Source organism: Poecilia latipinna, unplaced genomic scaffold (genome assembly GCF_001443285.1).
Source record: "Poecilia latipinna isolate Pla-1442-1.1 unplaced genomic scaffold, P_latipinna-1.0 Scaffold1091, whole genome shotgun sequence".
NCBI lineage: Eukaryota > Metazoa > Chordata > Actinopteri > Cyprinodontiformes > Poeciliidae > Poecilia > Poecilia latipinna.
This window is the reverse complement of record NW_015113707.1, coordinates 172,639-186,457: the sequence shown is the minus strand read 5'-3', so window position 1 is coordinate 186,457 and position 13,819 is coordinate 172,639. Positions and strand designations below refer to the sequence as shown.

Genomic DNA, 13,819 nt, shown 5'->3' with positions numbered 1-13,819 from the left:
GGTTTTAAAATGGACCATTCATTGAAGGTGCGCCTTATAGTGCGGAAAATACGGTAAATTGACACAGAAGCAACTTTTCCGGTGAAATCTTGTTTTTTCAGTAGTTGGACTGTTTGTTGTCTGGAGTCCATGTTGCCTCTAATAGGACATTTTAATTATTTAATTATCACAGGTCATGTTACGCCCTCCTTCAGTTAATGTAATATTTCTATTCTCACTCGCGCTGCTGCTGATTCCATCCTGACAACTTTAAAAGTCAGGGCAGCTCTACAGGCTTTTCCTCAAGTTGAATAGTTGGAGGACATGTTGGGACAAATAGATGCTGGTGTTGTCTTTACATGCCCCGAGTCGTTTCTCTGACAGATCCACTGTGTGAAACTCCTGATTTACCACTGAATCCTTCACTTGGATTTTAATTTTCCACAGTTGGCCCTTAACAGCAGTGTTTTAGCCTAAATATTAAGGTTTTTGCTTGAAACTTGGGGATTCTGTTTTAAAACTTATTTCTGTTATATTTTTTCTTTGACAGATATTGTTGGAAAAGGCAGATTCAGCCTACTTCTGTTGTCATTTTGCTCATAAACTGGCTTTTATGTAGTAAGAGTGCACTTTGTGTTATTTATAAATTAAAATGCAGGTCATTTAGTTGGGATAGCCTAAAAAGTCTGAGACTGTTTTCAATTATTAAGCCACAAAACTTTAGTTCTGCTTGACTGAAGTTGGTGGGGGAGGAATTTTCACAGATGGGTGGAAATTTAGAAACATTCTTTAACCAGATTGTTTTACTTTTTTAATTTTTTTACTTTGTAAAGTGTTTGTGATTTCTACTGCAACGAGAAAAAAACCAAGTGACGAGTTTAGAAGCCTGAGGTTGGCCTGTCACAATAAATCAATTAATGATGAATTGAAACAAACGGAATAATAAACGGAATAATTTCCATTTATCAATGGATGATTTATTGTTGCTTCTTTTTCTCTTTTTACCAAAAACTGGATGATAAAAGTCTTCAGTCTGGTGCTTTGGTGTCAAACTCTTTATTAAAAACACACTTTTGTTTACAGAGATTTATTAATTAATTTCATTTGTTCTTTCTGTTGTTTTTGTTTATTTTGGGTATCTAAAATGTCTTCCACTTCCAATGTTAAATGTTCACTAGAATTTAAAGTTTGAATGCGTTTCTTCCATTATTATGCAATTACCATTATTTGAAGAAGGTCTCCAAACTGCAGAATTATTGTTTATTGCTGCAACTTCTGGAACAATTTATCGTCCAGTAAAATGGGTTATTGTGACAGGCCAGTCACAGCAGATTTAAACGTAAAAAGGTTAAACTGCTGCATCAGATTAAATTTCAGCTTTCCTCAAAATTATGCTAGATGTTTACTAAACATTGCTTAAAGGTTGCAGCAATTTTTTTATATTTTCTCGCTCAGTGGAAGGTGCGGCGAACTCTGGCTTTCTCCATCCATGAACTGGCGGTCATTCTTGGCGATCAGCTGACGGCGGCGGATCTGGTGCCCATCTTCAACGGTTTCCTCAAAGACCTGGACGAGGTTCGCATCGGCGTGCTGAAACACCTGTACGACTTCCTGAAGGTAACATCTCTGGTTCAGCTGATGGAAAATTGACGCAAAATACTCATCAAATCTCTGCTAACGAAGCTGGCTTGAACTTCCTGCAGCTGCTGCACGCAGACAAGAGGAGGGAGTATCTGTACCAGTTGCAGGAGTTCATGGTGACTGACAACAGCCGCAACTGGAGATTCAGATACGAGCTGGCAGAGTAAGTTTGCTTTGATTTATGTTCTATTATTTGTCATAATGTGCTGTTCCTTTTTACCTTTTAGTTGACTATATTTACCTTTTGTCTGTGTTTCCCTCCAGGCAGCTGATCCTAATCATAGAGTTGTACAGCCACTACGACGTCTACGACTACCTCAGACAGATAGCGCTCACGCTTTGCTCTGACAAAGTGTCAGAGGTCAGGTGGATCTCCTATAAACTGGTGAGTTTGAAAAGTATTTTAGAAGAAAATAAATTACAGATGTTAAATGTTCAGATATTGATATATTGGTCATATTTGTTATGTGAGCAGCAGATTTTACGTTGCAAATTCTAACAATTTTCATCTGTAGCTTTCATCTGTAGAAAGCTACAGATGAGCCTTACGGCCTCTGTGGAAGAAACATGATGTCTCTGAACCTCAAAATTCAGACTTTTTTTTTCTCCAAATTCTAATTTGGATGGTTTTTGTTCTCAAAATTTTCTTTTTCTCTGAATTTTTTTCTAAAAAAAGAATTGACAAAAAATTCTGAATTTTTGGAAAATATGGATTTTTTTGTTGTATTTTCTCCTGTGGAATTATTTTTTTTTACTGTAAAACTGAGATTTCTGTATTTTTCCTCTTATTTTTTCCTCAGTTCTCTTATTGTCCAATATTTTTTGTTTCACATGGAAATTGTCTTTTTCCCCCTTTGGGAATACTGTTTTTTTTGCTGGGTTTTTTTCCCTTACCCTGTTGATTTCTGTATGTTTTCCTCCAGGATTTTGTTTTCCATCTTAACCCACAAAATTCTGACTTGAATCTCAAATTCTTATTTTCCTCAAAATTCTTCAGAATTCCTTTTTTAGCTGTTTTTTTTTCTCTTCTCGTCATAATTTTTTTTTTCTTTTTTTTTTTCCCTTCCAGTGCTCCTAAACCTTTTCCATAAAATGCTTGTTTATTCCTGGTAAGCGTAGACTGACGGCTCGTTTTTTGCTTTGTGCTCTCAGGTAGTGGAGATCCTGCAGAAGCTTTATGCATGTGGGGCCGATGAACTTGGTCTGAACTTCATCAACGAACTCTCAGTCAGGTTCTGCCACTGTCCCAAGTGGGTGGGCAGGCAGGCGTTTGCTTTTATCTGCCAGGTCTGTACATTCCTCCACTTATTTTAATATTTCTATAGCTTTTGATGCCTTTTTTTATTTTTTTTTATTGTAAAATAGTTTTTTTTTTACACCATAATGGTTGTTTTATGTCATGTCAGTATTATAATCTCCAGAGGGATGAGAATGCGTTTTGACCGTAAAACTCTGGCAGAAAGCCATTTCTTGATTAACCGGTCTGATTAGATTGTTTCTGTTCTCGTCACATCTTTGCATCTTAAATACTTTTTCCCTGGGTGCTGGTTGCAGCTCAGTCTGAGTGTTTGTGTTTTTGTTGAAGGCCATTGTGGAGGAGGACTGTATGCCCATGGAGCAGTTCAGCCAGCACCTCCTGCCCAGCCTGCTGAGCCTCTCTGCCGACCCGGTGGCCAACGTCCGCGTTCTGGTGGCCAAGGCTTTACGGCACAGCATCATGGAGAAAGGTAACTTGGAGATGAGCTCAATGATTTGACAAACAATAAGTTTAAAGGAGAACTATTATGCAAAATTCACTTTCTGCACATTTTACACCTCTATTTGAGGTACAAACAAACACCCTGCTATTTTTTGACAAGTTTGTTTTTTGGTGTCTGGAAAATTAGCCATTTCAAAAACTTTCCAATTATTGAGTTGCTGCTCCGTTACCTAGCAACCCAAATGGATCTCCAGCAAAACTTTTTCATATTCCACAAATGTCAAAAAAAAAAAATCTTGCCTTTAAATAAAAAAATGTGATTAAAATCACACATGAATAAGTTTGTTCACGTCATTAAAAAACCTGCCACACCATCAGACTCCAACTACTTCCTGTCTTATTTTTTGTGGTTTGTGGGAGCAGCAACATCCGGTTATTAATCATGAGATGCGAAAAGTGTTTTCATTACAATTAAGCAAAATAAGCCAATTTTGAAGAATTTTAATGAGTTACAGCAACATTTGATTTTCCTTTGGGTCAATGAAATATTTTGAATTTGAACTGAGTTTTGATATGACTAGAGAAACCACCTCAACCAAGCACCAAAACTTTTTCTTTTTAATCAAAAAACAAGAGATTTTTTTTTTCTAAATTTCCGTATCTCCATTAAGTACATGTCTTTTCAAAACGTCAAATTGTGATGATAGAAACGCAGCTAATGGCTGCTAGAAAAGAAAAACGTTGTGTTGTTGGCCATCCATCCACAACCCACTTACTGTATTCTTGTTGGTCATGCATGAGTCTCTACTAATGCTTTTCACAGATGGATGGTTATATAATTGCACATCTGTTTGCAGCTGTTTTCACATGCGAGTGTAAATGTTGCATTGTGGGTTGTGGCTGGCAGCAGCTTATTTGGATTTAAAGTGACAGGAGGCGCTGAATAGGTGACCAGACTAAAATCTCATTATTATTATTAGGAATGTTTTGTATCGCCCATAGACGGATCCTAACCTGTTCAAGGAAGCACAACAGGTCACCTTTACAGCTTTTCTTCCCACTAATTGAGTGTTTTTGTGTTCAGCTTACTTTAAGGAACCAGGCTGTCCCTACTCGGACAAGTTGGAAGAAACCGTCATGGCTCTGCAGTCTGATAAGGACCGGGACGTCCGGTTCTTTGCCAGCCTGGACCCAAACAAAGGCCTGATGGACACGGCTCCATTGATCTAACCTCGCCCCTTCTCCCCACCGCGTCGCAGCCCACCTGCCTGTCTTACCTGTCTGTCTGACCGACCGACCGACCGACGCACAGCCAGCGTAACGTACTACACCAGCACCTGACCGGGTCCCAAACCACTGGCCTGTTGGGCAGACCTGACCACTTCCTGAATCAGGACCGATGTTCGGATCAAGACTCGAAGGGACGGCGCAAGCCCGTCTTCTGGTTAGGCAAAACGAAGCGCACATCTGTTAAAAAAAACAACAAAATAAAAACAAGCCTACTTCTCAGAGCTTTTGGAAAAACAACCAGACTTGGGCGGCTAAGCCTGACTGTTCCTCCACACTAACATCCACCGCAAACTCAAGTCTGGCTTACCTTCTCCAAAGCGGTTTCTGAGCTTGATCTGATTCAAAATACCTTTTTTTTTCTCAACTCTTCTTTATGTGGGCTTCTAAACCAGTGGGCCTCGGGCCGCCTGACTCTGTGCACTAACTCAGGGGGACTTTTCTGAACCTGAACAGCATTATGAAGCTTACAGCTGGAACCTCTGAGCAGAAGACCAGCCAAAACAAGTAGCTCTGCTGGTAACTCGCCTCTCCTCCTCCTAAAGCGTGTCTCAGATGTCCGTTTTTTTTTTTTTTTTTTGGGTCATGTTTTCCCTACTTCTCATATCACGTTCTCTCACAGAAACCACTAATTGCTTCACAGAAAAAGCATGATATAAAACCATATCGTGAAACTTTGAAACATGTTTTGGAAAAGCAAACCCTCCCCTCAGCTTTTCTCTGACATGAAGGGGGGAAACGGGTTCTGAATGTCCATTTTTCTTACATTTTCTGAAATAAAACAAGGGCTGACGATGAAGTGACACCATAAAAGAGAAAGAAAGAAAGAAAGCAAGCACACTGTTGAATAATGCATGTTTCCCCTCATGTAGTGTCTCTCACTTCCTTTAATGTTGACGTCCTTTTGGTGAATCTGCCTGGTGGGTTGTACAGTAGAAAATAGTGTTGGTTGTGTAAAGAGCTTGAAAGATGCCTGATCAGATTCCCTTGCTTCATTGGGATGATTGGGGGTTTTTTTCTGTACAGTGTGAACCTTTTGAGGAGGAAAAAAAAAGTATTTTAATGGAACCAAGGCCAGTTTAGTCGAGGTGCGTGTGAATAAACGGAGCAGTCACCAAGTCACTTTTTTTTTTGCCGTCTCTCAAGCTCAGTTGTGTTGTAAATTGTTTCCCCTTTCCTTTTTTTTTTTTATTTGTGAATGAGCTTAATTGGAGAACTAGAGCTGGTTGTGGTTTGTGCTGTGCATCTCTGGTCTTTGCTTCCTTTGAAAGGAGAGCTCACCGCAGTAATGGCGGTGTCCACTCATCTTGTCTGTCTGCATTTTGTGTCCCCATCTCATCTTTTTTTAATGTAGTAGAACAGTTAATATATACATTTTATGAAATTTATTTTTCTTTTTCAATTATACACCACAGTTCAAAGATTTTATATCCTAACTTTACAAAATTTACAACCTTTGTAATATTCAATGGTTTCTTTGAAAAAGACATTTTATGTAATGTTATTTTTAGTATTCTGTAATTAAAGTGATGAAAAAAACTGTGTGTTTGTCTTCTACATATCTTCTGCATTATAACTTCTGCATATGTCTGATATTATATACCGCATCAGACGTCCAGGTCATGTTTAAAAAAACTCCTCCGAGTGCTGAGGGAGAGGGAGTTCTTCAGAATCGCTTTCTGGGGGGAAGTGGGCAGTTAAATAGCTCAAGGGGTAGTGTAATGTGGCCTCCTGACCGCGTGGTGGCGCTCTCCCCAGAGCACCAGTTTCCGCATCTTATGGAAGACCAAGGTTAGCTAGCTAGCTAGATATCTGGATTCTTGTGTGCTGACATTGAAGCAAAGAAACTATCGTTTGTTGCGTTTACTTTTTGGATTAAAAAAAGGTAAGAAAACAGATTTTCTATCCATTTATTCCAACAGTCTTGAGCTGTGAGCGTTTAAGAGTAACTATGTTGTTTGATTTGGATACGTCTGTCACCAGATCCATAATCTGTGTGTCATTTCATTTCACTTTTAAATGCTATTGCTTCTTTTGATAGTCGACATATCTTTAGAAAAATGTAATTCCATTTCTCAAACACATTTCAATTGGGTGTAAAGTAATTATTCATTCTCTAACTCTAAAACTGGGAACGACTGACACGAATCATTTTATTTACCATTTTACCAGATACTGTTATGAGACAAAGTTGTAAACTGTGGTAAGGGTTTTTGTTACAAAAATTTGTTGTCTGCAGGAATGGAATAAATAACTTAAAATATAAGAGATTTTTAAAAGGACACTTTCTTTTAAAAGAGCACTGAAATCTTATTTTTTAGAAACGTAATTTTTAAAATCTAGTTTCGTGTGTGTAATTTGTAAAATATGTCTGATTAGCCTTGTACACTGAACACAAACATAAACGCAGCACTTTCGTTTGCTCCCATTTTTCATGAGCTGAAGATCTAAAACACATCACAGGTTTATGAACAATGTTTGAGAGAAATTATTTTGGTGTATATAGAAAATGTTTCAGATCATTTTATTAAGTGTATGGCAATGTTGAAATTGTCTTATCTCCAGAGTTGGGTAGTAGCTAGTTATATTTACTTAATTACATTTACTTGAGTAACGTTTTTGAAAAACAAAATGTACTTTTAGAAATATTTCTACTACGCTACACTTTTTACTTGTATTTGTTTAATTTTATTATAAAGTATCGCTACTCTTACTTAAGTAAAATTTCTGGATTCTCTACTTATTGGAAAACAAACATGTTTTAACCAAAAATTTACCAGACACAAACACACACCTGCAGTTTTTGTTAAAGTTTTGGAGGTTTTATAGTGGAAGAAACTGATTTAGAAAAATGTTATTTTGCCTGATTTAGTTACTTATATAAATTGTAATTTTGGCCCTTAAAATAGCAAAATTTCCACTTAACATTTACATGTTGTTAATGTAATTTTTAAATATTAAATGATTGATAATATGATGAGCTATTCAGTACTTGAGTAGACATTTTTCCAAATACGTATTTACTCTTGAATAATCTTTTGATGGCTAATGTTTACTTTTACTAGAGCATCACTACTCTTACTTCAGTACAGTTTTTGGGGTAATCTACCTGCCTCTGCTTATGTCTTGTATGAATATTTTGATCAGTTGGAACCACGGAGGATTAGTAGTAAACACTTTAGTGGAAACTAATTTGTTAATAAATTAACAAATTGGACTTGAAAATGTTCAGATTAATTTTTATACTTTAATTTCTGTACGTTATACATTATGATAAAATATTATAGTTTATTTACTGGAATGCTTTCTGCTATGGAGGGGTCCCAATATTTAGAGATTATTTATATAGTTAAAGATATTTAAGCAGTTTTGTCTCAGCTTTTTGCTTCTAACTACTCTACTTATCAATTTGTAAATTTTATTGAAAGATGACTGATTTTTTTACTTTTCAGTCTAAGTTGTGTACTTTTATAAAACATAAATGCTTCCAGTATTTCCATATTTAAAAATATACTTGTAATTATCTTAAATGTCTAAACTTCAGCTTCTAAATGTACCAGTTGAGTTAAACCCAGTTGCTGAAGCTGCTCCAACTTCTCCTCTCCTTCAGGACCATCACCATGGTGACGGCAAAGCGTCTGGCTGACATCGGTTACCGCGCTTTTTCTGCCTCAATGATGCTGCTGACGGCATACGGAGGCTACCTGTGTGCGATGCGAGGAATCCGGTACTGGGAGAAGCAGAAACAGCTGCAACTGGCTGCAAAGAACCAGGACCCTGAAATCATGAAAGACTGATGTCGCCTGGACTGGACTGTTACTCCTACTGGACGTTTCCCATTCCTCTAAGCTGTCCGAGTGGTGAAGAGAAGGATTCCTCCCCGAATGTTTATCTGTTCCCACACAGATTTAGTTTTTCTTTTGTTGTATAAAACTTAACCAAACAATGGTAGAGAATATATTTTGCCTTTGTCACATGTGCAGAGCATAATTTCAAGTTTGTATTGCATAAAAATGCCTTAAATAAAAGTGTGACAATTTCTCACAGTTCTGCATTAAAAGAGACACCATCAAACAGAATATATTTGAACATACATTTTTACAAGCACTCAAGTAATCTTTTTCATGGTTCACATATACCTGGAGTTACCGGCTGTGAAAATCTCATACACGATTGGTCTTGGAAGAAGTAGTAAAAACAGTAAAATAGGTTACAAAGTAGCCAGACATTATTGAAAAGTAAGTCCACATCATTTTGCATAACTGCCAACTTCCTGTTACTCATTCAGCAGATTTTCTGTATTTCAGAGCTGATAAAAGCCCAGCTGTAACATGTTCATCTTTATTTGAGTGATACCTGCTGTGGAATGGTGGCACTGTGCAAACTGTTGTAAATAAACCCTTCAGGATAAAAATAACTAAGTTCCTCTGACCAATAAAACTGGGAGAGAACATTCAAACTAACCAATCTCTGCAGTCAAACTCATTAATCCCACCGCCTGGAAAAATAAGGCTACGCAAATCACATGATTCGATTTCCGCACAACGCTGTCAGTGTCTGCACATCCATCCACCGATTCACAAATCTGTGTGCTGTCAGTGTTAATATAAAGTGGGAGAGAGCCAAGCAGGTCAGGCAGACGTAGCTCTTTGGAGGCTGCAGGGGGCGCTGTCGTTACACACCTTTGGGACAGAAGGCAGAATCCAATATTAAAACTCATATGAAAAATCAGCACTGTTTGTCATTAATAAAAGTAGATCATTTGAGTTGCTTTTATGCAAAGCAGCATCTAGATTGTTTTGTTTTTTTCTTAAGACTAAGCAATGGGACAAGAAGGCTGGTTCTGTTTTGGGGAATATTGTGACTTAAAGTTTAGAAAATTATACATTATTGTCTTTAGTCAGAGGATCCTTCAGAGTCTGTAACACTGTTTGCTACAGGACATTCTTTGTCAGCATCTGCAGCAACTCTGAAAAGTAAATTTCATAATGACTTGCAAGATTTAGTTTTCCTCTGGTATTATAAAAAAAAGTAATGAATTTAATTTTTGGAAGAAGTCTTTTAGTATATTTATCCACCTTCATAACTTTTTTTTCCCCAAAACTTCTTCAAATCTATCTTTCATTTAGCTCAGATCTTGGTGTGACCCAGTCCTGAAACTTTAAAATTTTTAGTCAACCTGTTGTTGCTTTAATTAGACACATGCTGTGGGGGGGTTTTGTCATGTTGAAAAATAAAACTTCTCTTCATTGCCAGTTTTCTGGCAGAAATAATACGGTTTTGATCAACATTTACTTGTAATTAAAACCGTTTTTCATTCCCTCCACTTTAACTCCAAGGTTCCAGTTTCAGCTGAAGAAAACACAATGACCTCACTGCCGTGCTTCCTGGTGGGTAAGGTGTCTTCATCGTCTCTGTTTCACCAAATGTGTCTACGGCTTTAATTTCATCAGACTGCTTAGACTTTACTAAATGTAGCCACCTTATTTATTTTTTAAAATGTCTTTATTATTGCACAGCAATACAATAAAATACCTTGTATGAATATGTGTCCATATTGTGTTGCATTAGTTGGTTGAGATGTTGCATGTTTTGGACACTTATTCCCTCTGGTTTTGAATGGTGTGCAACTTTGGCAACAATGTGTTATTTTTGACAACTGGGAGCAGCTAACCAGCATCTCAAAAGCTCAAATAATACCTGAACTATTATCCCAGAGGAGTTCAAAAAGAGACAAAGTTCAAATATGACGACCAGACTGAGAGTTAAGGAGGAGCGGCAAAAGCAAAAGAGGTGGATTAGCATTGCTGATGGTGTCATCCTGGACGTTTTACTATTGAATGTTCTCTCTGGTGTCTGGATTTTGTCTTCAGTCAGAGGTTTCTTCATATTTATTAGAAGACTGGCTGCTAAAGGAGATCCTTCCTGCCCACAGCATCACCATCATCAGTACAAACAATAACTCCTTAACGAAATTAGTTACATTTAATTTACCGTTGGGATGAACAAAGTATTTTTGAAATAAATATTTTCTGTTTTTTTATTACCGTCTTCACTATGTTCTATTTTTAACTAATACCATTGAAATTATTTATACATATCCTCTGGCAGATACTTCTTGATAATGAAATCAGCGTATAGTTTTGGAAGATGTGACAAAAAACTTGAAGAGCAGGAATTTATTTGGAGTCAGTCAGTCACTTGATTGTAGTGAGTAATTCTGCATTGCTTCCTCCCATCATAAAACGACATGGTACACTAATGCCACTTTTCTTCATCGTTTACCAAAAAGATTGTTTTTTCTGTTAAATTACATAGAATATGTTGCGTTTACGGCGGAAACTGTTAACCTTGGTTTTGTTTGTTTACGTCCCAAAGAACTGGGGTTTTAAAAGCCATAAATCCATAAAACTCATCTCCGTCTAAAAAGCAGCAGCTTCCGGTCCCATGCGGTGCTGCCGAAGCTCCGTATGAGCTCCATGCCGCAGTGTCTCTCCAAATGCTCCGTGGCGTGTTCTGCAACGTCGCCGCGGATCTTCAGGGTCTTAAAGTGATCGAAGTCCGAGCGGCCCAGCTTCCTGAGGCGGCGGGCTGCAGATCGGTAACACTTCCAGGGCTGAGCCTCCAGCAGGAGGTGGCTGCTGATGGCGGCGAGGCGCGACAGCAGCTGCAGCAGGCCCGAGTCTCCGTGGTTCAGGTGGACCCACATGGTGACGGCCAGGCACAGACACAGGTGGAAGTGGGAGCAGCTGTGCTGGCTGAGGAAGTCTTGCAGCTGGTTGGTTTCCTCAGTGATGTCCAGCTGGATGAAGGAGATGTTGTTGTGGAGAGGGTTGGTCTGCTCTGCGCGCTCAACAAGAGTTTCATCCAAGTCAAACCCCAGAAGGTGAACTGTGCTCTCCCCTGGTTCCTGGACAAGATGCTTGTAGACGGCCACACTCAGGTCCTGGTGTTCACACAGGAGGAAATGAGTTATTGCTCAGACAATGTCAAAAGGAGGTTTTCTTTTCTGCTTAAAATTTAGTATACACCACGGGTGTCCTAACTATTTGCCACATGTGCCAAAATCATGAAGTCAAAAGAAATAGAGGGTCATAAAAGAATAAATTATTTTACCTACACAACAATAAACAAAGAATGCAATGTTTTAATTAAACAAAGTAGTCAGGTATGTTGCTGGGAGGAAATGTGTAAATTATCACAGATCCAAAACTTAAAAAATAAATAGAAAATAAACTTTTCACATGTTGATCTTAGAAACTTTTTTTTCCTGCTGCAGATGCTTTCTTTGCAACAAATAACCAAGCATTCATTAAATGAAATGAATGCAATGTACTGCATTTTTGGCACCAAAATGTTTGTTTTCTTATTAATAAAGGAACTGAATTATTTATTCGCATTTCTATGTAATCTAATATTATATGGAATAAGCGTAAATCCCAAACAATCTTTAGTTATTGGTCTATGATATGAAGCATGGTGGGGCATTGCAGTTGGTGACGATGGGGACCGTCATCAATTTATGGAATAAAAAATATGTTAAATTAATCTACCTTTACTCTACAGCAGCAAACACAAATACACTAAAGTGACAAAATAGAAACAGGAACTTAAATAACGCACAAAAGGCACCGCACGTAGACTGCTATTATCACCACGTGCATTTTAAATAACAACACAAACAGGAAGAGTGTCACTTTCGTACCCCTGAGTTACACCCCACGTCCAGGATGAGCGTGGGCTCGTCCCCTCCGTCCCTGTAGCCTAAATCCTGCAGGAGCGTTGCTGGGATCAGACTCAAGCGGTTTTCCGGAGGGTTAAAGCTGTAATAGTTTATAAAGTTTCCGTAAGGAGCAGCACCAGGGTCGTTTACTGCATCGTCAGGGTCTTTAAGATTCGGACATGTTGCCATCGTAACGTGTGTGCTTGAGAAAAGATTCCGGGTGGAAATGTCGTAGATGGGTTCCACTAGTTTTTCTCTTATTTTCACGCGTGCTGTGGGCGCGGCCATTTGAAGAAGTAAAGAAAACAGTCTGGGCCTCCCTTCTGAAGCTGCTGCCCCCACGACCCGACCCCGGATGAAGCGGAAGAAAATGGATGGATGGATGGATGGATGGATGGATGGATGGATGGATGGATGGATGGAAGAAAACGGTAGCTAAAATATTCACTGTTATATTTATGTTTCTTGTTAACACTATACGTGAATGAGTGCAAAACACTTAAAACGACGCTTACAGTTTTAAAATATGATGCTTAATAGAATTAGTTTCATTTAACACTTTTTAACTTTAATCAAAACTCAAATTCAAATGTAAGATGTTTTATTTAGAAACTGAAATGTCCATTACATTGTTTTATTTTAAATAGCCTAACTCGATTTTTCAATATCAATATAGATTGTAACGAACCCCAGGTTGTTTGGGGTTAATTGCTGTATTTGTTTGTTGTATTCCCCTTTTTGCACTTATTGCATTTACTTAGTTTTATTTTATATACTAAATGACAGACTTCCGGTTTTTGACTTGATGCTTTTATTTTGGTAAGACAGCTTCCTTTGTTTATATGGTAGAACGGCGGCTTAACAACAGAACAAAAGACAAGTTGCAACAGCGTTAGCAAAATTTATTTTATTTTTAGCGGCCCTCTTTTTATAGAGGCACAAGGTGTGTTTATTTGTCTATAAGGATAGTTCTTTCAATGATCTGTCGGAATTGTAAATTTTCTATATTATGTATGAATACTGGTTTAGTTTTGAGTCAAAGTTGATATTTTAGTAGTGAACGTTATTTTAGTTCAAAAGTTATAGTTGTAAGAGCATTGTTCGTAGCTTACACTGTTTTTTGTTTGTACACACAGCTCTTAAGGTGAAACTCAGGGTTTACTCCCAATAAACCTGTTCGCGTCTGCTACATAGCTAGTTTTATACTTGTGTAGTGTGTTGAAAAACAGTAAAATAAAATAAAATAAAAAAAGAGAGAGAGAGATGAATACACCCCCTTTTTTAATCAGAATTTGTCTTGTCTTTTGTTTTCTTTTTATTATTATTATTTTTATTGTTCATACACGTATTTGTCATGTGCATGTGTCGTCTTGCCAGTGGGGGCGCTCTCGTGCCGCTGTGGGTCTAACAGGGAGAACGAGTCTCCTGCCTCTGGGCATGCGCGGCTCAGAATAAACGAGCTCTTGCCGGAGATACATTGTTACGACTCG

The 13,819-nt window shown here is 38.0% G+C and overlaps 4 protein-coding genes across 6 annotated transcripts in view; 3 read left to right on the top strand and 1 right to left on the bottom strand.

The window, feature by feature from the left end:
- ppp4r1l (protein phosphatase 4, regulatory subunit 1-like) overlaps positions 1-4,799 on the top strand; it is an 18,995-nt gene extending 14,196 nt beyond the window's left edge. Inside the window, exons 15-20 of the mRNA XM_015052137.1 lie at positions 1,435-1,596; positions 1,683-1,783; positions 1,885-2,005; positions 2,773-2,907; positions 3,206-3,347; positions 4,404-4,799. Coding sequence (XP_014907623.1) covers positions 1,435-1,596; positions 1,683-1,783; positions 1,885-2,005; positions 2,773-2,907; positions 3,206-3,347; positions 4,404-4,549 — 807 coding nt within the window. The 3' untranslated portion in view covers positions 4,550-4,799. The remainder of the gene's footprint in view (positions 1-1,434; positions 1,597-1,682; positions 1,784-1,884; positions 2,006-2,772; positions 2,908-3,205; positions 3,348-4,403) is intronic.
- A 1,599-nt stretch (positions 4,800-6,398) lies between these two features.
- On the top strand, positions 6,399-8,682 carry cox14 (cytochrome c oxidase assembly factor COX14). 2 transcript variants are annotated; one of them, XM_015052142.1, is made up of 2 exons: positions 6,399-6,491; positions 8,217-8,682. In XM_015052142.1, the coding sequence occupies exon 2, from the start codon at positions 8,227-8,229 to the stop codon at positions 8,401-8,403; it is 177 nt and encodes a 58-aa protein (XP_014907628.1). In that variant the 5' UTR covers positions 6,399-6,491; positions 8,217-8,226; the 3' UTR covers positions 8,404-8,682. The 2 variants fall into 2 exon arrangements, with proteins under 2 accessions (XP_014907628.1, XP_014907627.1); XM_015052141.1 differs by having other exon boundaries at positions 6,413-6,487; positions 8,215-8,682.
- The window catches only part of LOC106959526 (cytochrome c oxidase assembly protein COX14 homolog), a 10,875-nt gene continuing 3,471 nt past the window's right edge, over positions 6,416-13,819 (top strand). Inside the window, exon 1 of one of the 2 annotated variants that reach the window (XM_015052144.1) lies at positions 6,416-6,488. The gene's annotated coding sequence lies outside the window, so the exon portion shown is untranslated. Of the gene's footprint in view, positions 6,489-13,101; positions 13,273-13,819 lie in introns of those variants that run through there. The other variant, XM_015052143.1, reaches the window with a different exon arrangement.
- Positions 10,479-12,622, bottom strand: bcdin3d (BCDIN3 domain containing). Its single transcript, XM_015052139.1, has 2 exons — positions 12,312-12,622; positions 10,479-11,552 (listed from the first exon to the last, which is right to left on the bottom strand). Exons 1-2 carry the CDS (start codon positions 12,615-12,617, stop codon positions 11,019-11,021), a joined length of 840 nt encoding a protein of 279 aa, XP_014907625.1. The 5' UTR covers positions 12,618-12,622; the 3' UTR covers positions 10,479-11,018.

Coding starts and splice junctions, on each gene's coding strand:
- cox14 (XM_015052142.1), top strand. CDS start 8,227: ATGGTGACGGCAAAGCGTCTGGCTGACATCGGTTACCGCGCTTTTTCT.
- bcdin3d (XM_015052139.1), bottom strand. CDS start 12,617: ATGGCCGCGCCCACAGCACGCGTGAAAATAAGAGAAAAACTAGTGGAA. Junction 11,553..12,311: donor ACGTGGGGTGTAACTCAGGG/GTACGAAAGTGA, acceptor TGTGAACACCAG/GACCTGAGTGTGGCCGTCTA.